At 41.9% G+C, this 26,190-nt stretch overlaps 1 protein-coding gene across 1 annotated transcript in view; it reads right to left on the minus strand.

The window, feature by feature from the left end:
- Positions 1–25,872, minus strand: part of col5a3a (collagen, type V, alpha 3a) — a 47,099-nt gene extending 21,227 nt beyond the window's left edge. Inside the window, 21 exon segments of the mRNA XM_018705093.2 lie at positions 771–815; positions 1,373–1,426; positions 1,680–1,733; positions 2,373–2,426; positions 2,557–2,610; positions 2,759–2,812; positions 3,119–3,175; positions 3,318–3,401; positions 3,574–3,648; positions 5,176–5,238; positions 5,598–5,639; positions 5,750–5,803; positions 5,911–6,027; positions 6,137–6,244; positions 7,092–7,505; positions 9,040–9,162; positions 15,294–15,371; positions 15,373–15,457; positions 15,928–16,141; positions 16,479–16,646; positions 25,609–25,872. Coding sequence (XP_018560609.1) covers positions 771–815; positions 1,373–1,426; positions 1,680–1,733; positions 2,373–2,426; positions 2,557–2,610; positions 2,759–2,812; positions 3,119–3,175; positions 3,318–3,401; positions 3,574–3,648; positions 5,176–5,238; positions 5,598–5,639; positions 5,750–5,803; positions 5,911–6,027; positions 6,137–6,244; positions 7,092–7,505; positions 9,040–9,162; positions 15,294–15,371; positions 15,373–15,457; positions 15,928–16,141; positions 16,479–16,646; positions 25,609–25,693 — 2,082 coding nt within the window. The 5' untranslated portion in view covers positions 25,694–25,872.
- Between the last annotated feature and the right edge of the window lie 318 nt (positions 25,873–26,190).

The raw sequence follows: 26,190 nt of genomic DNA on the forward strand, positions 1-26,190 counted from the left end.
TTTCCCCATCACTCCCTCTTTCTCATCAAAACAGCTAGCTTTTCCCCTTTTCTGTCTTTCCTAACGTGTCTTATGGTGCTCTATTTCTTCCTACACTTGGTGATCCATTTAGAGGGACAGAGCCCTGCTGAGCCCCAGCCTCACCCACTGGGAGAAAGATAGAGTGTGAGTCATAACCAATCAACCAGTGTGCACTGCGAAGATACACAGAAAAAAAAGCTTCAATAACTGAACTCTTTAGATCTTTGTGGTCTCTCAGTGATCCAAAGGTACTTACCAGGTAAAATCTATATGACAGAATGCGAATATGCTAGCATGCCCCTGTTTGTTTTTGTGCTGCACAACTTATTCTGGTGGCCTTTTTCTCTCTTAATGCTAGGGTGAACACTGGTAGTATTGCATCAATTAGGTTTGACCGTCCAACTTTTTCATAGTTGTTGTTTATTGTAAAATATTATACTGTGTTTTGTTTTATGCATGTATAATATGAGCCATAGATTTTGTATTTGTAGAAGTTCTTCTGTAAGATTTTGGCTAAAACTGCTGGTGATCTCCTACAATCCCCTCAAGGTTTGCTGTGGTAACCACTTGTGTATTTCAAAGGTGTATTTCTGAGAAGCAAAAGCAAAAGACTTGATAAATGCATCTTCTACATAAAGTATTTTTAAAGTAGCGAAACAACAAAACGTGACATATTTTAATGCAGAGGTGTGCTGTGATGTGGGTGCGCTACGAGGAAACGTCATATCCTTCCAGACACGGTTACTCACAGCTTCGCCCGGTTGCCCTCTTGGCCCAACAGGTCCATCAGATCCCTAAAATAACAGGGAAGGAAACAGATTCAACACATAAATCTCATGCACCTCTCTGAGCCAACCCCAGGCGTGGATACATTTATATCCCCACAGACATAATCTGTGAAAATAGCTCATTAAAGAAATTCACTGCCTGACAGATAAGGCTCAACTATCGTCAAGCAAAGACTAATAGACCACTCTCTCAACTTCATCTGCCCGCCTGCGTTGATAGATACTATCTTGACAGAGCTTCTATCTTTCATATTTTCAATTCTATGTCAGGGATGCACTGCCTAGCTTTCATGTCTTTTACAAACCTTGATACTGAATGAACTCAGGCCAGCATGGCGGAATTAAAAATTCAGGAGTTTATGACTTCATTTCAGCAAAGCCTGCTTTGATCTGTGGTGCTTTACCATGTAAATGGTTTGCAGAATTGATTTGTTGATCTGGAAAGGATTTCCCTTTTAACCTTGTGTGATGGAAAAATGAGAAAAAACAAAGCGCTGCTGTAGGGTGTGTTTTCTAGGCCTTGTTTGTTGCAAGTAAATTTTTAGAAGGTACTGTGCACTCACCTTTTCTCCTGGCTCTCCAACAGGCCCATGAGGACCAGGCTTTCCTCTGTCCCCCTACAAGATAAAAGCATTAGACACAAGCCACAAGATATTTAGGACTGTTCTGTTTATAGCTGAGCAACATCAAGCAGATGCTTTTTAGTGTACACTGTCATCACAGAAATCACAACAATCACCAAGATCATAATATGCAAATAAACATCTGCTATGTGATGTATAAAGTATTCATGCATGCCATGTTAGCACGTTAGAGTCTGAATGGCTAAATAAATACAGTGACAATGTCAAGTTACCAAATCTAACTTACTCTGTGCCCCTTGTTTCCTGGGAGACCTGGCAGGCCGTCAAAACCCCTGTCACCCTGAGAAGTAATAGAGAAGCATTAAACCCTGAAACACACACACACTCACACAGTAATGTGTAAACATTAGCAGAATTGTACTGAAAGTCTCCCCTGGCAGAGCTTCCCATCTGCTCTGAGTGTGTGTCGGGGAGAGGAAGCTTTCAGATTAGCTGTAGGTCTGCTAAAATGCTGCTTTGACTGATAAAGACTCTGCTGTTCTGTCAGACCGGCATCAGGGGAGCCTGATTTATTTACTAAGCTCTTCCTGCAGCTGTTAGGTATTGAGTTGCCTCATTGTCAATACATATAATAAGCTGTGGGCTGCTGGATACCTAAAGGCTTACACTTGGAAGTGGAGATAGTATGTTATCGTACAAGACCTTGCTGCCTAAACACATGTGATATTGCTGTGTTCATGAAAATAAGAAACTGGATTCAAGGAAACTCAACACTTCAGCAAACTCAACGCATCAGGGATATGGTCTAACATCTGGCAATGCAGCTTGCCCACAAATATCAAACCAAACTAGCATCCAAATATGCAGTAAGGATGTTAATACTTTGCTGGAACATAAAATCTGTGGTTTCTTGGTGCAGCTCATTTAGATGAGATTATCACTACTGCAATGCAGTGAAGAGAGATCTCAAAAGGTTTACCTTAGAGCCTGTTTCACCTGGAGCTCCACGACCTCCGTCCACTCCTGCACGCCCCTATGACATGCACAATCCAGTTAAAATAGGCTCTGCTTTACGGTACATCAGGCACAGTATGTTTTTAACACAAGATGCAGATAAAGAGGTTTTCAGCATGGACCACGCTGCAGTACTCAAGATATCTCACCCTTTTTCCTAGCCTCCCATTAATTCCAGGAGGGCCTGGCAACCCACGTGACCCCTGTATGAGGATGCAAGAGAGCAAGACAAATGGAAAAAGGTGTAAAAAAGCAAAGCAAGAGGACAAAAGTAAATCAATAGTGTAACACAGAAAAAGAGAGGTATGATAGAAGCTTGTAGAGAGGCTTCAAAATAATGTCTGTTCTTACAGCAGGGCCACTGTCTCCTCTGTCTCCTTTGAGCCCAGCGGGACCTGGAGCACCCTGCAAAAATAAAAACAAAAGGTCATAAAAGCAGGATATGATGTATAGGAGCAATTCAACTCCAAATTTAAAATACTAAAACATCTTAAAAATCTGTTAGTTTTTGCAAGCGTACAGTGATTTTTTTCCCTTCATAAATGAGGGCAGATTCCACAAGAGCATACTGAGCATACATAATGATGAAGTTAGAGTGGGGAGAGAGTAGAGCTTGTGCCTGGTCAGCCAGAATGTGAAATTTGAGGTTAAAGGTTGCAGGAGCCCTTGAGGTATGATGCAAATTTGGTCAAGGACAGAGGAGGGCCTTACCAGTGGGCCTGGTCGGCCCGTGAGACCCATTGGACCTGGAGGTCCCTTCAGTGATAGCTGGAGGAAAAACACAACTGGGTTTGTTCTGGCTTTAAATATGCAACAAAATGGCCTTCAGATGGTGTGTAATGAAAATGTCAGCAGTCACTGATGTTATAATATGGCATGATGACTGGTGGCATGCTTCTGTGAAGTGTACCTGGGTCTGCTGCAGGATAGCTTGTGCCTGTGCCTCCTGGGGAGACACCACTGGTCCCTTCTGGGAATCACCTCCATACTGGAACTGGAGGCAGTGAAAAGGAGGAGTCAGTGCTCATTGCAGGATTTCCCAAATGTAATGAAGTTCAATCACACAGCCCCCCCTTGTGGTCATGCCACTACACCACACTGGGAAAAGGTGTGCCGTGTGTGTTTGTGTGTGCGTGAGCAAGTACTGTCGCGCTTTAGGGTCTTACCGGTAGCATCAATAAGGTTCCTGGAGGACCTGGAATCCCATCAACCCCAGGAAGACCGGGACGTCCTGGGGGACCCTGAAATGAGAGGACAGGGAGAGGGATAAGCACTGGCTGTGTGTGTGTCTGTGTGTGTACATTTGTGTGAATGTGTATGTGTGTGTGTGCGTGTGTGAGAGAGAGAGAGTCTAAATGGGGAGAAAAACATCCCTGCAATCTAATCACTGTAAAAACAACCTTTACTCTATTTCCACAGGGCACGTCATACACACACCACCTTATCGTCTGTTTACACTCACTGTAAATAATCATTTTAACAAGTCATTTAATGCAGCACTGAGTCATAAAGATTGTGTAACAGATTACTGTTAAAATTATCTAACAAGAATTCAAATTGATAAGATATGTTCCTCTACTAATGATTAAAATACATTTGATTCAATATTTGTCATCTATATATAAAGACACACATATACTGTACATATATATTTAGATACATGATATATAGATATATGTATATAATATTCTTTAATACGTAATAAAATTAGTTGTAAAGATACGTTATTGTAATCCACATAGAAGGTGTAAAATCTCCTACCAGACCATAAACGTCTACGGGATGCCCCCATAAGTATTACATCATGCCTTAAAGACATGACCTAATTCATATGTGTCAATCACTGGTGAACAAGCTCAAGTGTGTTAAACAGTCTCATGCTGTAGCATCAGTATAACAAAGGCAGTAGAGAGTTCCCTCTCTCCCTATGCCTTTGATTCCTTCACATGTAATACTTAAAATACTTTCAGGAGGACCTGGAGGCGGAGGAGGAGGTTGTTGCTTTTAAGTTATACCATACAAACATATTAAAACAAATATTTGATAAATAAATTGAGCACAAGTGGTTGCTTTTTACATCACAGCCTTCATTTAATTTGTAGTGTTACATTTGCACTAGACTGTTAAAATAAGCTTCTACATACATTTTGCACAAATAGATAATCACTGAATATAGTTTGCCATTGTAGTTACTTTTTCAAGACAAAATTAGCAGACTTTTCATATTTCTGCTTTTTAATGCAATGGCTAATCAATTGATTTAAGCTACATTCACCACTGTTGCATCCCTTTTGATTTCATCTTTGGGGAAAAAAATAAAAAGATGATTCACTGTTAGGGCTGAACCTGACCTGTAAATAGCTACTGAAAGCATATAAAGCATGAATGTGACGAGCTTGCATGCCATGGGGATCTGCATGGTAATAAACTGCCATCATCGTCTTTAGAAAGCAAAACAATAAAGACCATCAACCAGTGGGAAACGGCAGAGCATCTGTCAGTGTGTGTGTGTGTTCCATTGTGATGAATCACTTAGTCAAGCAATCACACACACAAAATAAGGAAATTGGGTCAAGCATGTGTGAGTCAGCATCCGTCCCAGAAGTCCAGCAGGTTCAGTTCAGTGAACCGGGACATTGCGATCCCATGGACATGTTTCAAACTGAGGTTTACAGTCGCACCCACAGCTCTGTCTGTCAAGCGAAACTGAGGTCAAAATAACCCACTGGACGTTCAGCCAACGAGTCCACGTCCTAAGCTGTACTCACCAATTCACCAGGATCTCCCCTGGGTCCTGGAGGGCCTGTTGGTCCAGGTGGGCCAGCAAGCCCCTGTGAAGGACACATACACAGAACTCAAACAAACATTCAAGAACCTTGCCATACTGTAGCTTAGTTTTCAGGCAAATGATCATATTCTTCTAGGCCATATTCTAACCCTGCAAATGCTGGACAATTTTGGTTCAAATAGAATTAAACAAAACTATCCCATGTCTTTCAGATATATTGTAGTACAGTTGCCTATTTTTTGGTGCAACCGTCAATGAAAACACCACTATTGCATCCTGATGACTACGATTCAAGTCTCAACATTTTCCACCACATCTGGATAGTTACATTATGCCACATCCTGTACAGTCAGGGAGACAATAGTCATAATTTCCATTTGCTCAGGCAGAGAATAAGCTTACCTCTGGCCCTTGTAGACCTGGGGGTCCTTCCACTAATGTGCCCTAGAAACAAGCACAGATAAAATTGAATGTACATTAGGGGAGCATCAAGCTATTCTCATGCTCATAACTAAAGCTACTAGACTATTCATTAAATGCCTCCAGCAGCTCACCGGTTCAATAATAGCTGGCTCTCCCTTCTGGCCCTTCTCTGCTCTGAGGCTAGCCTGAGGTGGAAGACAGATGAATAGATGAGGATTGTTAGAAATCAATTGACACAGGCAATTGAAGACACAACCACTTACTTGATGTATGAGTTCACTCTGAGATTTACCTCTCCATGCCACGTCTGTGCTCTGTCCCGCTCTGCAAAGTCAAAGCCATCCTCGTATGCTTCGTACTCTTCATACTCGGATTCCGTGTCATTCCTGTAATCCTCATATTCAAGAATCTGTTAAGGAATGAAAAACTATTAGCGGCAGGTGAGGTGAATGCTTAAGCAACCTCTCAGTGTTTCTGTGCTGAGGTGAAGACATTTCTTCTATTTGCATTTAACCTACCTCATAGTCGGTAACATTTGGGCCAGCTGTTACCGTGGAAACTGAGAGATCATCATAAAGGTCGTCTCCATACTCTTCCACCACTGGCTTCTTCGGGGGCTTCTTCTCCTGCAAGCCAGCACACAGGCTTAAATAAGTCACAGCAAGGATGAACTCACGAGGGGACACTAAGCACCTCTCGTTAGCACACAGTGCCTCCGAGTCAAGGCACATTGTGTAACATACAATATGGATGTTAGCAAAACAGATGGATTTTATGGCAATGTGTTGGTTATGCAGAATACAGGTTGACAGGTGTGGAGTTAATTACAATGCTGGAGTGTAATTAGCTGATGGACTACATCAGATTCATGTGGCAGCATGGCAGAGACTGCAACAGCTACAGAAACAGCAGGAGCATGAAAAATGAGTTTACTTGGCAAATTAGCAAATAATAAACATGAAGGAGACATACAGAAACATTCCTTGGTTGCTGCTATGTGTTAAGAATTGTTTGTAAAAAAAAAAGATGAACAGCTGTTGTGGTATATTCATAGCAACATATGCAGTTTGATTTACCCAATTTAGATGGTATCTGAGCACAATAACAAGCTATAAACCAAATATTCACTCTGTAAGTCCACATACAGGAAAATAAATACCATGCATACCATGCTTTTTGGAAAAGTAGTATGCATGTACTGGTGCTGATGTTCTACAAAAAACACACACAGCAAGAAGGGATAAAGTGAGATCATCAGAATTTCTCATTTAAGATGTATTCTCCATGTTTTCTGGTAGGGATGTGGAGGAGGTGATGATTAGGATGGTGCTTGGTTAGTGGTGGTGGTGGAAAGCAGCTGGAGAGAGAAGAGGTGCTCGCTACTGTTAACAGGGATTAGGGAAGTGATTGGTTAGAACTGCAAATGGTGGCAGGGGTGAGGTTTGGAGGGCATCTACAGGTAAACTTGTCTACCTCCTCAGTAACCACTGATTCAGGCAATGCACTGGGTACCACAGTGGGAGCCTCGGTTGTGGAGTCGGGTTTGTGTGTGGGCATCTCCATGAGGGTCTTGTCGAAGACTTCAGTGGGAATGACAGCTTCTTGGGCGCTCTTAATTTCTGGCAGCTCTGTGGGCAGAAAAGGCTCTTGGGACAGATACTCAGGCAGTGTTGTGGATACTCTGAGGAAGCCGTCCTCAAGACCCTCCTCTTCATGTTTTTTCTTTCTGGATCCCTTCTTGCCCTTGCCCTTGCCTTTGCGTTTGCCTTTAGAGCCTTTGTCTCTCTTCTTTTTGTTCTTTTTGCCTTTCCTGTCCTTTTTGGAGACCTCCTTTGGTTCATCTGGCTGGTCACTTTGCATCAAGGCATCAGACCCAAGTTGGGAGTTCTTTTATGAAAAGGGGGAACGCAAGATGAGGGCACAGGTGGAGGATGGGGAAAAAAACAAACACTGCTGTGAATGAAAATACACAAAAAGACAAAAACCTGCAACAGGAAAGTAAAGCAATGCATGTAGGTCCTGTGACACACTTATAGAGAAGGACACCAACTGTGATTCCCACGGGTAAAAACCTAAAGCAAACACGAAATGAGTAGAAACAAACAAATGCAGAGTGGCTTCCTCTTAGTCAAAGCAGAGGACATATTTGTTTGTGAGGTCAGGGGTCACCCTGTCTATGATCCTACAAAGGTGCTAATTCTTTCAAATTCTTGCTTTGCAGAGTGAGCAAATATGCACTGTGTCATCCTCCAGAGTGATGTCCATTACATGTGAGTGATATGAATGGCCTCTGCCTGAAAATGACACTGAAGGCCCAGTCTGTGAAAGACATCAATGACGTGATTTAGATCAACTTGTAAACAAGGTCAGTGTGTAGGGAAGAATGATGGGAAGTAGGTCAGTGGGGTGACAGATGTTGACATGTTCTGGATTCAGTGCTCATTGCTCAGCTGTAGTTCTACAAGAGCCAGCTGGATGACCATCGAATGGCCTCACACTACCACTAATGGACAATTCCTGGAGCAGTATTGATGTTGCACACAAACTTGCGCACAGACACACATGCACTCGCATAAGTGTGCACACATATGAGTGCATGCATGTGGCATACACTCAAAAAACTGACATACATACATAAAACATTTGTTCAGTTAAAACTCCTTGAAGCCCAGCCACACACATGCACTCACATCTCTCTGCCTCTCTTCCTCTGACTGCCTCCTTCCTCCTTATCTCTATCTTTCACACACCACCAAAGAAATATATAGTAATTCATATCCATGATGGATTCAATTTTTTATACACGCCTTGAGGAGGGGATGAGCTATTATATCATGTTTGAGTTATAGGCTCCTGGCTCTGTGTGTGTGTGTGTGTGTGTGTGTGTGTGTGTGTGTGTGGTGTGTGTGTGGGTGTGTGTGTCTTGCCAAAGGAACACCTGAGCTTAAAATGCTCCACTGCTGGCTGCATTTAAAAGAAGACATTCGTACTTTGACTGATCTTTTTGCAAACACTCAGTACATTTGCACTGTACTCAGACCTCTTCTTGGCTGGGGCTGATGTCTGCTTGTAAATTATATGATCAAGAGTCTCTAGGACACATAGCCTCTACTGATAGGTATGCTTGTGCTCCTTTTACTGCTTGGCTGTGAAGCAAGGGCTTCTGCAAACCCAATGTAGCAGCCAAAAGGACCTAAGTGTAAGAAGTAGAAGTTCATCTTATTCCTTAAGCAATATCCCTCTAGTATATTATAAAATACTAGGGGAATATGGAAAACTCTGTGTTCAAATAACAATACAAGTCATGTCTCTGCAGTTAACTGAGGTGACCATAAGCTATGCTCAAGCTGTCAAAGAACAGCACAGGAATTTGTGTCCGCTTCTCCAGTAGGCACTGCCTCCTGTTGGTGGCAGCACTAACCTCCTGCAGGTCCAAGGTTTGGCTGTTGTAGGGCAAGGCAGAGTCACAGTCTGGTATGTAGTTTACACAGTAGTTGGCAGCGGCCTGGGCGTCCTCCACAATCAGTAGTTGCTGAATATCTCCCTGAAATAATCCAGAAAGGAGACAGAAAGGCAGACAAGTGTCATGTTAGAAAGCCAGGCATACAGGAGAAGCTCCCATTGGAACAGAGACAGAAACATTCAGTAGCTGCTGCTTCCCAGAGACTGATCCTGTAACAATACACCACAACACCACAGACGCTGTAAGAGCAACAAAACTGGATTTAAACCAAGATGTAAAGCAAAGTGTAGTACAGCGGCCTCATCAAACTGCCCCTAGTGGTACAACTGCTACTGACTATTGCTTCTCTGTGTTCCATAACTCCAGGAGGGGCCTGCCTGTGTACACAAAACAGTCAAATAGCTCTTTCTCGCCCCCCTGTCAGGACCTTTCACTTCCCATCCTGCCCTGGAGGCATAGCCAGTGTGTATATACAAACATGCACACAGACAGCACTGCTGGAACTGGGAGCTCTGAGCCCAGAGCCTCTGTTGGCTTTAGTGGCCTAAACATCACTCTTGTCCTCTGTCCATCTTATATTATTACATAATGCTATGTAGTGCTGAAACAACTGGTTGAATAATTGTCCTTTAATGTTTTAAGGCACAAATTTGTTGATTATCAAAAACGAATCCAAACACAAAGCTTTACAAATGTTTTTTTTCTGTATCACTCCAAAATAAAAATGGAATTTCAACACAATTAACACAACAATTGTAGCCCAAGTGCTAATTCAGTGCTAATTCTCTCTGAGACACAAGTCAGGAAGTAATTCAATATCAACAAAATACAGGCAGCCCCATGGTGCGGTGTTTGACAAGGTTTAGATTGCATTAGTGATATGAATCTATGTAACTGACAGGCCACTGCAAACATATTGCTGGGTGAAATGTTATCCAGGGACAGCTGGGCAGCCATTTGTGATAAATTAAGTCAGATTAACTGCTTGATGTTGTGGTAATTATAGACCCATTGTAATCTCTTTAATTAGGCTTTAGCAGCCAGAGGTGAAATAAATCAAAACATATCGCTTCTCAGTTACCCGCCACCAGATATATATCCTCTAATACAGCTCAAATTATGCCTTATCAACTATGCATGTCTACGCAAAGTTTGGATTGCCAAACACACAACTGTAAACCTAGGAGTGACTGTTGAACCATTTATTTATGCTTTAATACGGCAAACATGAAAGGAGCTGTTATCCACTCATTCTTTTTTTTCTTCCTGTTCTGGCAAAAAGCCAGTGTCAAGCAAAGGAAATTATTGCACTCAAAGGTGAGAGAGAGAGTGTGAGAGAGAGAAAGGCAACAGGGAGTAAATCCAATCTAATCCAATCTCAATTTGAGATCAAAGGCAACACTTTTGCCAAGAAGTTTTCCTGTTTTTCTTGCCCAGCAGGGGCTCTCGGGTAAAGGTGTTGCCCAAAAATCATGTGTGTTCTGCCATTCTCCATTTAGGATGGGGCAAGGACATCTGTGGAGGACGTGAGGATGTGCTGAAAAGGAAAACACCTCAGCTGAATCCACAAATTTTCTGATACCTCACAAACATCCTGCATGAGGTCGCAGATGGCTCTACTGGCAAAGGTTCACTCGTGTTTCAGAGAGTGACCTCTTTGCTTTCCCCGGCTGTCTGTTTGGTTCCAGCTGCCCAACACTCATGCTGTCCACTCATCAGACCTTGACTGATTTGATGTGCTCATCAGATTTGTGTGGTATATCGACACGGTTGCGAAGCATTAAAATAAAGCTGCTCTTTAATGATATACTTGACAAGTCATGCACTGTAGCAAATTACTGTAGATCTACGTGAAAATATCAACAGTATAATACTTTTATCTTTAAATACAGTACATTACTGTTATTTTTCTCAGTAAATAGCTTTTACAGTACTACAGTATTATTTTTACGGTATTTTACAGTATAATCGCTTAAATGAAAGAAAAGAGTACATTACTGTATTTTTGAATTGCATTTTGGGAAGACAAAGAAGACGTGAGCTCACGTTTTGACTGGACGAATTTTTCACCCTGCCTTCATCCTGCAAATTACAAGGTAAGAGCCCTTTTGTTTTACATGTTAACATCACAATTTCCAAAGTCCTTCTGACCTGTTAATCAATCTTTAGGATTCTTTAGCTAACATTGTTTTCTGTAAGTAAATTCAAAGCGCATTAGACTTTGGTTAAGTTTTAGTTCAATTTTGAAATTAGAGGTCTGAGTCAACACACAAACATCACAGGATGACACACACTACGCACAAGCTGAGTGAGTACTTCACACTGTCAGCTAATGTTAGCCACTTCTACAGGTCTGTGAAGCTGCTAAGTGGGAAAAATCATTTTCCTGTGTCTGAAACTGTTGGTGATAGTTGAATATAACAGGGACTTTTTCTCTGATGCCTCAGTTGTGTACACTTTTCAGCATGTTTCCATGTTCTTACCTCTTACTTATGTATCATCCCTGACTCCCTAAGAACTTCCAAAAATGTTAAGGTTCAGGCATCACGAGTGTGTGATGGAGTCTAGAATAAATCTGTACCTTACAATACACCTAACATGCCATGTTGACTTTGTAGTGCCAAGTGTGATTCACTGACTCAGTTTTATTTCTAACTTAAAGTAATGAAGTGCTGCATGGACTTGAGCTAGTTATGGAGGAGTGTGGAGGAGCCAACATGGAGTTCTTCAAGAACAAACCCACCATTGCAGATGTCTGGGGGATGCCTGTCACTGAGTCACTGATCCTTCTTGCAAGTGTAAGTCATGTTTGTTGTTGTTGTTGTTGTTTTTTACTACACCACACACATAATGCATGCAGTAAATACTCATCAATTCAGCTCAGTCCATGATCAATACAATATTAAAAATACATCTAATCACTGGGGCATGATAAGGAAGCTTTTCTGACACTAATCAAAATAAACTATCTCTCCTCATTGTGGAAATTTATTAAGTTCTGAACTGTATTAATGCAATATAATCTAAAAAAAAAAATCAAGAACAAATGATACAAATCAAAAAAAGATACATCAGCAACCTCATGTCTCCAGTCTACTAAAGAATGAATGGACTTTGATCCATGAGTCCAAGTCAGTGAACACACTCACACACTCTAGTCTCTTATTACACTCTTTAGTTACATTCTCTAATTTCACTTCGTTTTTCTGTTAATTTGTCTCAAATGTTCTTGAATGTTTTTTTTATTTTCACATGCTTAATAAAAGGTGTAATGGTCCAAAAAGATACTTTAAAGCTGTGTTATTTGTCTTAAAAGTTGAAGTTTACTCAATGTATTAAAACATTAGGACTACTAAGGAGTACTTTATCAAATCACAAGTTTTAGAAAAAATATCTCTGTAGTCTCTTTTGCTAGCAGTTAATTAATGTATAGAGTATTATGTATTACATATGTGCTGCAGTTGCAGTTGTGGTTTCAAAATGCCTAGAACATTGAGCCAGTAACATTTTTTATTTCCAGTACTAATGGAGACAGAAAGGATCTGAATTTCCTAACAAATAAACACTGGGCTGGATCTTATCTGAGCAGTCAGTGTGTTTGAGGCACATAGCAGCCAAGTAGGAGCACAACCAGACTTGTGGACAGTTTGATGTTTGCTTTACTGGAGTGAGTGTGGAATTGGAACACTAAACTTCTATAGTCATCCGTAATGCAATCTGGAAGCAATAGAGACATTAGTGGCTGACCACGGTCCCCATGCTCCCACACTGAGCTCCCACGCTGGGAGAACTGGGCCGGAACACTGGCCTCCTCCCCCAGAACCAGGGCCTGGGAACAGAGGCCCAGAGGTCAGCCTATTTAACTATTCCTCCCCTGGTACCAGCCTCACCCGAGGTATACAACACTAATGCTTAAATATGCACAGCCAGACATACACAGTACTGAATACATGCATGCACACAATGGAACTTAACTTATATTTATCATCACATGTATCAATGAAAAATCTAAAACAGAAAAAAAAATAATTTGAGGATTTTTTATTTATTTATTTATTTTTTTCATTTTTTCAATTTTCTCTTGCTCCACAAAAAACAAGATTGGAAGATTCAATTCTAGATTAAACTGAATGCAAAATTAATTAAAAACATTACCACAGTATCCACAAAATGTGCATGGACAGACTAATGGATGTATCTGATTGACAGATAGTCATCACAACAAATACTGTATCATCATCATAACTCTTAACATAGGATGGGGCATGGGAGTGTTTCTGGACAACGGCCAAAGATTAAATGGTCTCCGTTGCCTCTGAAAAGGGAAATTTATAGAGGCCACAAGGAGACACATTTCTTAACTGAAGTGGGATATAAAGTAATTTGGAAACCCTGAAATCCTGTCAGTGTCTGAGAGGGGAGCAGAGAGAAACAGGGGAGGGGCAACTTAGGTTAATTTAGGCCACAGGGAAAGTAAAATTAATGTGAGGGGCAAGGTTAGAGGGGTAGTTATTGACTACATGCACAAAAACCAAGTAGTAAATGTCTACCTGTCACGGCCAGGGACATCTGGTTTTCTCCTGGTGAAAGTGACGAATGCTGTGGTTTTTGTCTATTAGGCCAATAGGGAGTGATAACAACCCTCCCTCTGTACTTTGTTAAAGTTTAACTACAGTATGTTCGGTTTTGCCGACTGCAGGATATTCCTGGGACACTGTGGGGAAAGAGGGTTAAGAAGATTGTCGTTTTTCTGAACTTGCCTGTACCTTATAGCTCTATCTATATTCCCTTTCGTCTCCTGCTCTATTGCTAAGCAGACACAGAGCCCTGAGGACATAGCAGGGAAAGGGGCTTGGGCTGATCTCTATTTCATGCTGTGGGCGAGCGATTTAGAGGGGAGCCTCACTGGGAATGACAACTGAGCAGGGGTTGCATATTGTCATGGGAATCACAGAGAATGACTAATGACAATATAGGTTACTGCACTGAAAAAAGAGGAACTGGAATCACTCCCAGAGTTTAGCTTAAATCTTCTTGCTCTTCCCTTTTTTTGTCTGCGTATTGATACATGTGTGGACACATACTCTGATCCTTTGAACTGAAGAAGTGCACTTCAACTTCAAAAGGATCATATGTATTTTCCAGGTAGACTCTATTTAGAATAACTGAAGCTAGAACTTTAAGAAGCAGGTATTTCCCCTGCATAAAGTCAAACATGTTTCTTAAAGCCCAAATGCACAGATTTCCATTCAGACTCACATCAACACATCTACTGTATACCTAACGGATCTGACTGATCAAATGTGAAGAGCAAAGAGAATGTGTCATTTCTTGGCTTTGCACTGGAAGGCCAGGCATGTCTGAGCAACACACCCCCTCCTCCTCCCCACTCCCTCCCAAACACCTCTTTTCCTCCACCCTGCTTTGTTCCTGCAGCATTTGATTGACAAGAGACCCCTGTCACCCCATAGCCTCTTGAACTGCGATTTTCACCTTTAAATCCCTTCCAAACCAGCTCTTAAGGTAATACAATTTATATTCTGCTTATCCCACCATTTTCACCCCCACACACTCCATCAATCATATACAATATGATGTATGGTGATGCATTCAAGTTAAACTGGAAACTATTCAAATTCAATATCCTATTTCTTGTGTATTTTTATGCACATTACTCCAAAATCAGGCCCGACATAGTCGCTGTGTTTTAGACCTTGACAAGAAACAAAGTGGGCATGAACAGCATTGGCAGCATGGAGCGGTTCTTTAATCTGATCAACAAACTATCCAAATGCTAATAACTTTACTCAACAGACTATAGAAATGTTAAAGTCAGCAGCAGTACAGATAAAACACACTCAATCTGGTTAAATGTAAAGAGGTGTGATAGCCTATAGAGGCTGACAAATAAAGTTAGAAAGTGGAAAAGTCACACAAGTGAAAACAAGGTCAGCAAGACGTCCCCCTACTGCGCCTTGTCAGGTGATTCTGCTAATATGCATTGTATATTACCCAAGTGAAAGTCTCCCATGGTTTCACATACATACTTAATAACACAAAGTACACTTCATGCTGACTCTACTTTACGTCCACAGAAATGCACAAAAAACACACACTTGCTGGCAATCAGCTACATTCTTTGGCCAGAGACTGTGATACATCCAAATTAATTGTTATTCTTGGCAACAGTTGACACTTTGGTAATGTCCCACCTCAAATACGTCTTCATCCAGCAGCCGTGTCCCAAACACAGTGACACCCTCAGTGCTGACCACAGCGTCGTCCCCTCGCAGTCAGATCCAGGGTCTCTACCCTCTTACAGTCCAGGTAGAGGGTCACAGACTTGTCCTGCACACTGTAGGCTATCCTGTGCCATCTGAAAGATGGATAGATACGGTGAGCATTGACAGAATGTAGCAGTGGAATTGTTTTGTGTTTGAAGGTAAAGCTGTTGCCCAACAGAATCAGCGATGCAAAAAGTTGTTACACGCAAACCAGTGGTGCCTTTGAGCCTGTGAAATATTGATTTCCTTAACTCCTTTGATCAGGTCAAATTACTGCAGCAAGTGCTCCACAGCCATCTTATTCCCTTTAAGGTCACTTAAGTTCAAGCACGCAGAACAAGCTGTATAAATCAGACTGCAAAATTGTGAGGCCTGCCTCAGATTTCAAGGCTTGGGGAAGTTATACATGCAGTTAATATAAATTACACAGTGCTGGTGAATCTGATCTATTGAACACACACATCAGATGCAATGTGCTGTTAAAATCAACAGAAGGGCAGATATTTTATTAATATCTGGAATAATGTAATAATGTAAAGTTATAGACCCTCAAACTACCCACTTTCCATCGGCCAGGTTGATCTTCTTGAAGATGGGGTACATTTCGGGTGTGGGCTGCCCATGTTGGTCCTCATAAAGGAATACAGGCGAACGGCCCACCTCGAGCCCCAGCTGCTGCACCCCTTGGTCATCATACACTGAGAGCAGGAAGAACTGGGTGCCCTTTTTAGCTCGCAGTGTAGTCATCAAGGAGAAAGTCTCAGGAAATTTGGAATCTGGGAGAGGAGAGGAGAGGAGTTGTTAAGTCATACAAGAGAGAGCACAGCAGGGAGCAGACATTTTTATAACGTGCAGGCACCACCCGCTGCCAGTGAGACCTGAGTAAAGATAATAATGATGAAAAATATTGCCAGTGAAAGCAGCGAGCACCCACGAGGAGAAGTAAAAGGAGTTCAAAGTCAGATTTCTAAAGGTTTTACTGAGAGAAGAATCCCTCACAGAAGTGACACATGTGAGTGCTTTTTGCCATTTTTGGAAACTCGCATCATTGGATGGGATTGGAGGCTATGCTGTATATGGTCTGGTAGGGGAAAAAAAAAAAAGGTCCACTACCTGGGAAGAGCTGTTTGGTGGGAGCACTGAGCTGGATCTTTTTGTCTATCTTGTAGGCCAGGTCGGTCTCCTCCATGCCCCTCCTGCTGGTGCAGATACCAGCCTCTAAAGACACCCCCTCCATGTTCTCTGACAGCTCCAGCACCCGCAGAACATCAATGGGATCAGCTGGGAATGAAAACAAAGAAAAAGAAATTAAGCATCTGCACATAGTTATAGAGCAGATAGAATAAATATGTTCTTTTTAATTTCATGCTCACAGACTGTAGCTAATTTTGGCTCATTATTGTTTACATAATTCTAAATAAGCTGAGGTTCTGCATTGTGTTTGTTCATGTTTCTAGCATTGTATGAAAAACTATGACAACTACTTATGACAGAGTGGAGTTTGTGGCAGATGGTAGCAACATGCTTTTAGTCATGTCAGACTCGCAGTTAAATTCTGCCAATGTGACAGCACTTTGTTGTCTGGCTCAGTTAAGTGCTGGTTGTTACCGAGCTGAAGAGCAGGGTTTAGTGCGGCTGAAAGCTGGTCTTAAAGTGAGGAGGCTTCCTGCTTCCTAGGAGTCGGAAGAGACGAACTCCTCTGAGATGTGGCGGCAGGTGGCCAAGCTTCTGTGGGTGTTATTATAGGATAGGGGTGGTACAGAGTCTAACCCATAATCCTGCTGCAGCACACCTGACAGCTGACACCTGCACACTGCTCACTCTGCACCGGGGGGAGCAACAATATGTCCGCATCACATTTATCATGACTGAAATACTTTGCTGGCATAAATAAGGCCATATATATATATATATATATATATATATATATATATATGAAACAATGAAACAAGATCATTGTAGTTGTCCTTCATGCAGATTCCTTTGTTTCAGTGTATGTACATCTGGAAAGAAGACAGAATGAGGCCAATTGCAGCAGCACTATCAAGATATATGATAGTATTCTCATTAAAACTCTTGACTTGTGGTTTTTATTATAAACAGGAAACCCCATCAGCTGCTAAGACAGAGTTTTTTGTTGTTGTGTAAATATATACAGTGTCAAATTATGCTTATTTGCAATGAACACAGCAACTGTTGCCCCTGTAGATATGACGTTTCTCCCAGTGGTGGGTCTCTCTCATTACAATAAGCTTGTACTTTATTTGCAGTCTGCTGGTCATGTTATTAGATGTTCTGTTGATAAAGTGCTGCCGTGAGCATTAGCCAGGATCAGAGCTTTGTGTGCAGCCGGTCTCCCACCAGCTGCTACAGAGAGCCTGTTTGGGGCAACTCAGCACTTAGCATTCCAGGCATCTGAAATGAGGATCCTAAACCCAAATTGCCTCCTGTAGCTCTTGCCGCTCATACAGAGCTCGCCTTTTATTCTCCTCGTTAATTAAACATGTGGAGAGAGTTTACCGTTGCCCAGACATTGCTTGCAGAAAAACACCATGTTACATTTTATGGCATTATTTATTTGCATAGCAGAGGCCGTTTATTCCAAGCAGGTTTGAGAGCTCAGTCTCTCAGTCCCCTAGCATGGCAGTGGGGCTGTAAATAGGTTAAGCTGTGAATTACAGCCAAGCTCCAACAATGGAAAACATTAGGTACAGATCTGAAGGTATTTAATTAATTTCTGGAGAGTCATAAACAAAATGTGTAAATTAAATAATTACAGAAGTTGCTGGCTTCTATCAAGAAAAACCTCAGGCTATTATATGCACAAGTGGCACCAATAAATGTTCACCCACACACAGTCATTTAGGATCATTTTCAAAACTGCTCTAGCTATCATGACAGTGATCCAAGAACTAAATGTCAAGGAATAAGGTATCTATTGAATTTTAAAGGTCACAGCCCAGTCACCCACACTTCGATCTGACATTGTTTTCTATTGCACATTTTTGCCTTTAATGACTCTGCCTCATAAGTTTTTTTTATTGAATCATATCTTTTTGTCACTTCGCCTGAGATGGTTAATAAAATAAAATAGGCTGACAGTGCAGGTTAAGTTGGCCATTAAAATGAATGGGTTGCAACAAACACCTACATGATATTTACTTAAGTTAGGAAGTCAGCAAATAGGCCAGCTGCATCCTTGAATGCCCTGATCAGACTGCCACTTCAAAAGTACAAAATCATATCTTCATTATATTGTTGTTTATTAGATACGTAAGTATCTGCATTTCTTTCAGAGCACTTTGTTCTTTGCAACAGTTTATGGTGCACTTTACATTATGTCTGGGTCCTAATCCTTACTGTTTGTATTTAATTGAACTGGTAGGAGTGTCTCTGTTTTTGTCTAATCCTAAGTGAGCTCTTCTTAGCTCTGCTGTGGCCTAACTGCAATTTCCTCTAGGGTAGCAAAGTTGAAAATTTGTGCTGTAGTCAAAGATCAGAATCCACTGAACTCTCTCTCTCTCTTCCTCTCTCTTTCTATCTATCTATCTACCCTGTTCTTTCGCTATCTCTCTCTTGCACATACTTGTGCACTGGGAGGAAGGGAGGTCATACAGTTGGAGTTATGTCTGGAACAGTCTGAATAATGTTCTAAATTGAAGCAACGTGGGTCTAATTATACAGGATTCTTGGGTTTCTGTCAACCCATCCAGTACAGCACCTGACAAATGGCCTTAAAACAATTAACTTTTCAACAGAATTGTTTAATTTCAAGCAATCCGATGGAGTCAATGCACCCAATGAACCACTGAAAGTAAATTTCTCCTTAAACCACTATGACTTTTAAAGATATCTGTTGCCCAGTTCTAAAAATGTTCCAGCTAGGGGTTGACAGGAGACCTCTGACACTCTAAAGACAACAAAAATCAGTCAAAATGTGTAACAATGCCACAGGGAGAAATCTGAGACAAGCAGCAGAAATTCCTCCCAAAAAAAAACTGCTTTCACAATGATCTGTCGGTTAAACGTGCAGGCATCCCACACCCAAGTGTGCAAAATAAACTGTTAAGGGATAAGTTTGGCAAGCTGATCCAAAAAAAAACTGTGAGAAAAACCTGTGTTGGACTTAAGAAGATGCAACCCTGATAGCTGCTGCAACAACATCAAAAACTAGTTGGATAAAAGAATGACCCAAATAAAACAAGTTTCACCACCCCTAACTTTGGCATCAAGAAAAACCCAGGCTAGTGGCAGGTTGCCATATGAAGTCTGGAATCTATGCAACATTCAATAAAAGAATGTTATCTATTCCCTGCTTGGGATTCATTTATTTCACATTGAGTGTTGCCAATTCTTGCAGCCTCTTTACCTATCCTGCAGCACTGATTGTCTGAGCAGGCTTTGCTTGCATTTCATTAGGCTTTGTGTCCTTAGTTCACCTGTCAAATTATGCTACTTCTAAAGAAACTTTGGAAGAGTGGATGAGTACATGTACTGACAGACAGAACTTGCGACCCAGTGGTTACTCTGCTGGCCTGTGCAGCATGCTGTCCTTACTGCTTAAAGATGAGGCTCAACATGTTTGAAATAGCATCGTTCAATCTCTTAGGACTGATGACTCAGAGTGTTTTCCAATCACGCCAAAAGGTCAGAGAACATGGGAAGGAGCTGAAACATCCAGCAATTTCACAGACATCCGGCAATTCTGGGGCAGTTGTAGCTAACCCACACTGTAGCATGTGATTACTGAGAAGGTACATAATAATTCACATACAAATTATCCATATGAGACATTTAAAGTGTCTTCTTTTTCTGCCCAGCAACACTGCTGTCCACTGTTTTCCTGACAGGAAAGAGTTGAGCACCCCACCTAACAGATCACCCTCTATCCCCTGGAAATGCCACCAAACAGTCTACATCTGTCTATTTTCACTGGCTGCGTGACACTTGACACAGTCTCTCCATGCCCTGTGGTCATACAACTCAGCACCACTTCAGTCATACATGGACATAATGTGTTCTCTGTGTTTCCAAAGCAAATGTCTGTGAAGACATTGTTTATGACTCACACCACCTACACTCCCAGCTCAGCCTGAAAATACCACTCACACACATACAATACTACACTGTCAGAAACTATTGCGCCTGGGAACTGGGGAATTTTAACAAAAAATGAAGCCAAGATGAATCTGGGCAATGAGTATTTCCCATGGCGTCTTAGACCACACCCTGAGATGAGTGGAAGGAAATGCCTGATATTTGAACTTAAATTGCTGTTTGGAGATGTTTATTTATTTGGATTACAATACCTGACGACATGCTGAATGGACATATTCTTCCTTTTAAAATCTTTGTTTATTGAAACTCCATTCCCCATAAAAACTACTGTCGAGAGAGCAATTCTTCAGAAACAGTTTTAAACATGACAAGCTGTAAAACAGCTGCTGATTAGTAAAGAAAAATTAGTGACAGATTCAGTTGAAGTGATCGAATGAATCCAGACACTGTTTCTTCCAGGCTCCGTGAAGAATAGCCTTAATCTAATTAGGTGTGGGTGTGACCTTTCGTCTGGGTCACTGCTGTGTGTGGACAACAACACTATGAGGTGAGGAGAGATAATAAACACTCTGAATAGATCGAAATTTAAACACACGAACAGCCAAATATAATTGAAATACTGACTGTACACACAGTCACACCAGAATGACCAAACAGTTTGCAAGCGCTGTTTATATGTGGCTCAATAATAACGCCCACAGATGGAAAAAACAGCACTTTGGACCTCTGCCCTCACCATCGTTTCTCTCTGTATCACTGTGTTATTTTATCTGTCAAACACTTTGCTCTGTTGCTTGTAAACAGAGGTTATTGAAATGCACAAGAGCATATTACAAATATCTATGATAAAGGTAAATCTTTTGAAACAGTGAGACAGAGGCATTTGTTGGGCTGGAAGTATGCAAACTGAGAGGCAGAGATATTTATCACCCTGAATGTTCTTTGTGGTTGGGTCTGCTTTCAGTTATCACCGAGAGTTTAGGAGCAAGTCAAGTCAGCGGTTGTGCAGATGACTGCTGGGAATGCTTTTTAACATATTCTGAGGGGATATGGGTTATTAAGTCATGAATATTACTAGGAGAGCAATGATGAAAGCAACCAATACTGCCTAATATTAAGCCGTTGGTTCTTTTTTAGCATGTAGCCTGTAATACCAAATTATTTGTAGTACCACGTCATTAATATTTATACGATTATGCTCTCTAGCCTGTGTAGGAATGAGGAGATGTGAGACAACCTAAGGCATCCAAACACAGAGGTTATGGACGATGTAAGAAATTCTGTGGCAACATTTTAGCAGAAAAGGGCTGTAGACTTTTAATGTTGAACTGCACAGGCACTGAAGGAGGATTGGACCTGACCTGACCAGCAACAGGAAATGTTCTACATGCAAACAACATGACAGAGACCATCCTGTCAGAAAAACTATTTATTAGAGCATCGTCTAACTGCTCATTATGTAAAACATGTGGGAAACACACAGATGATTATTCAATTATTAAAAATAATACCAAGATGACAGTTATTAAATGATTTGGCTTGTTCAGACTGCTCTGCTGAATATGGGTCAGTGGCTGTGTCCAGTTGTTTAGGCTCACACTCACTGTCAGTTATACTTTTGGTGTTTTTTAAACTGAAGAACTCTGGCAGAATCTAGTAAGACATTTCCTTCCAGTTCACATCAGCACCACATTCTTCAATCTCCACAGTTTGTTCTGCTGTTTGTTCACAGCAGGTTGGGCCGACAGGCCAAAAGCTGCTTGGCCCATAGAGAAAACACCTGCCCCTGAAGGCCTCTGGCTGGGCAGGCACTCCACACAAACACACATGGAAACACACATTTGTACTTCTATACTTGTGAGGACATTCTTTTACTACAGTTAATTTATTCCCTTACCATAATCTCCACTGCATGCCTAACATTTGTCCTTAACCTAGACTGACCCAATTTCTAATCACTAAGCTCCTGTTAAAGAGGTGGAGGAGAGTTTAAAATTACCTGATGTTGGAGGATCTTCTCTCACCTCTTTATCCTTCTAGGGATGTCAGGTCCTCATAAATATGTAACATGCCACCACAGCAAATACAAACACAACAGTGCACAAACACAATTTCTTATGCACATGTGCATATACAGCATTTACACCTCAGGCACAGAGGATTACCCAGATACAAACATGGAGGCGTACACATGGCCAAGCCCATTCACATTTCAACCCCAAGCCATCATTTAGTCTCTCAGACATCATACCATTGAAGCAGCTATTATGGAGTGTAACACCAGAGCTGCCAAAAGCATAACACTACATGCTACACACACATCATGTGTAATGCAGGTATGCTCTTCTAGAAGTTCTTTTGCTTATTTGATATTCTCAACACTTTGTGAACCCCTGTGGAACTTTGAGACCAAGATCACTGCCCTGTGTGGTAGCAGCTTAGTTTCTATGCCAAAGGACATTTGGCAGGTTCAGAGAAGTTGAAACAGGAGCAAGGTCCCAATGTCACTGAGGGTAGCATATTGTTTAGAGATGGATTTGGTAGGAAAGCTTACTACTGTGACCTCTACTGAGATGTGCATGAGGTGGATGTGTATGATAAAACTTTTTTGAGGCTCATAAACTAGGATAAAAAGGCAGATGACATGGGAGGAGGGGGGGGGCAGTGCAAAAAAGTCATCCTCTGATGTCTGCTCATTGCAATTCTACAGGAAGCATCTCCAACTAGTCCCACAGAAGGCTACTTGAAGCATCCAGTGATCAGAAGCACAGAGCAACAGAAGCCCGAGGGGGTTATGAGTTTCTGGTTGCCAGATGTGTGTTGAATACTATAGATTGCAGTTACGGCGCCATGAAGTGTTTAAGCATCATTTATACATATTAAAGACTTGGGGGAATACCAAAGAGTTCGCCTCATCAAAAAGTGTGCAACACAGTTTGATGTGACACTTGCAGCATCAGCAGCTAGGGACAGACATCAGCATCTCTAACACTTTTGATGTTTAATTTTTCCATTAGAGAAACACAAACTCACAAAGCAGACGAAGACACTGGAGCTGTTAACAGACGTATTCTCTCTTTTCCCTATTCTCTACCCTCCTAAATTCAGCTGCCTTTTTCATTTGTTTTCATTTGACACTAATTTGTTGCTGGATCAAAGGCGAAACAAGGCTTGCCGTCCTCCTTTGGGAGTCTGGTGCACGATTGGCAAGAAAGTTGGATCAAACGGGACACAGCGAGGGGGCTACATGCACGATTTCTCCTCTGTCACAGAACCAGTGAAGGATTAAGGCATAAGCGGGGAGAGGGAGGGGGGGGTGATGTAAATGAAGAGATAAGACATATAAACTAAAAACAAACACTCCCTATTCCCAGACTTTGAATTGAACAGAGAAAAGAAAAGAAGGAAAAGAAAACTGAACAAAAATGTGTTGAGGCAAAAGAACAGAGGATTCTGCAACTGCAACGAACTGTGGACGTGTGCAAGAATGTCTCACTTCCTGTCAGCAAACATGACTACAAAGTGCTCTCTCATCTCCCTCAAACACACACAGAAAGCATATGGGAAAACATTCTTTGACTGTAATACACACACACATGCACACAAACACTCAGAGGAACAAACGCATTATCAGCCACATGCACATATCCAAGACAGCACCACCGTATCAGCACCACCATATGTCCCATGCACTTTTAAACGCCTCAGCCTCTCACTTCACAGGCCCTCATTAGAGAGCAGTGGACACCACAGCCACTGTGTCACTTGAATATGATTATGTAAGCTGGCTCACTTCCTTCTGCCATGGCTTTATTTCAGCCGGTGAATTCCAACGACTCCAGCCAGCCATAAAGTGGGTGCATGTGGAAAAGCCACGAGTGAAAATGAGACATCTTTAAGCACTTCTGGTGACCACGGGGTTAACTCCTGCTGTTGAGGCATGTCGCTCCATCAGGGAGTCTCTAAACCGCAGCACCTGCAAGGAAATAGGCTGCTGCCAATTGAAGATACTCAGGACACGGCCATGGGGCAATGGAGAGGCCTGTGTGGGTGACAGATAGCAGTGGGCCAAATGACATACAGTTTATATGCACAACCTGGCTGTTATAGGCTATCTTGGAAACAGGAAAATCTTAAAATGGCTGCAGGACTGGCTGAATAAGCCTAGAAGTGCAGCAAATGCAGATGTCAGGACACTATGATTGACAGACAGACACAGCAGAGACCAGGTCCTCTTCTTGCAGGTGGATTATTGAGAAATGAATCACTGCCGTCCAATTCAAACTTAAGTTACAACAGTCTAAAATATGATCTGTGGCAGCAGCCCACAATAAAGCATGTAAAATATTTAAGTGTGCCAGAATAATCATAACCAAAGCAGTAAGAGAGTTAGTGCTAAGCACCTTCACTTAAGACCTATGTGAGCAGAGGGCACATTAAACAGATCCATGACAGGAATTTTAATCTACTCAGTGTTCAGCCATTCACCTCTTTCTCAAGCCAACGTTAAACCTTTTCACAGTAAACCGACGCTGGTCACAAGCAAACTCAAACATGACATCATACATCTCCTGAGTCTCACAGCACACCTGACACACACACACACACACACACACACACACATTTGAATTCAAACCTAGGAAATGTGCTCAATTAAAATGCAAGCTGGGGCAGGAAAAGCTGAATCAATCATTAAAAAAAAGAAGTGCTCCTTGTGCAATGACGCGGATAATTAATATGTATGCATATTCAAAAGTAGCTGATACATAATTGAGGGGTGGGGGGGGTGCTGAGTTCTGAAACGTTCCGACAACTTCTAAAAGTCATTTGAGACAGTTCACAGTTTTAATCCCAGCCTGAAGCGACTCGGTGGGGCAAGTAGCAGCATCACAAAACACACACACACACACACACACACACAGCCTCTAACACACCAGGATCCGAAATGAACCTTAAAAGAGACAGAGAGTAAAGATTATGCTTTTGCTCGAACAACTTCGTGTTGGCTGGGGGCCAAGAGATGAATGAAGGCGTCCGAGAGGAAAAAAAAGTACTGGAAACCCTAGAAAGAGGGGAAGTGCACCATGTTCAGAATGCACTGATGGGACTTCTCTGCACAGTTTTAGTCATTCTAACATCTATAGCACGTGGATATCTGTGTTATTTGTTCATCTAGATACTTTACCAGCTTGTGTCGCCGTAACGTGAAGCAGGATAAAAAGAAATAGCGATATACTCCTGCGCGACCTGGTCCTTTTTAAATGATCCATCTTTCCAAGCGGAGACCCCCCTCTGCCTCCGCAAATAGAAGTTTGTACCGCACAAGTTAGATCTGCGGGAACTAAGCAGCCATGCGGTGAGAAAAGGGAGAGAAGCCCGCCTGTAGTTCCACTTGTTGGAGAAGTTTTGTTGTGATGGCTCCTCTCAGTTTCGCTCTGTCCTTCTCATTCAATTTCTCCCTCTCGCCATCACTCCCTCCCCTCTGCTCTCCACCTCCTCCGCCTCTTCCCTCCCATAGGACGGTGTCCTGGGACGCGCGGATGAGCGGTACGCCCGCAGAGGACTGCCATCATAAATCACCTTTATTACTCGCGATAATTTGTTAGGTCTCACTCCTTAGGGGTGCTCATTACCCGCAGAGGTGATGTAGAGCACAGCGCTCTTACCTGGTAACCTGTCACTCTAGTGATTTTTGCAGATCTAGCCAGTGCAGGCAACTTTATTATCCACAAAGACTGCAGGATATAGATGAAACTTAAACAAGATG

Source organism: Lates calcarifer, linkage group LG11, assembly GCF_001640805.2.
Source record: "Lates calcarifer isolate ASB-BC8 linkage group LG11, TLL_Latcal_v3, whole genome shotgun sequence".
NCBI lineage: Eukaryota > Metazoa > Chordata > Actinopteri > Centropomidae > Lates > Lates calcarifer.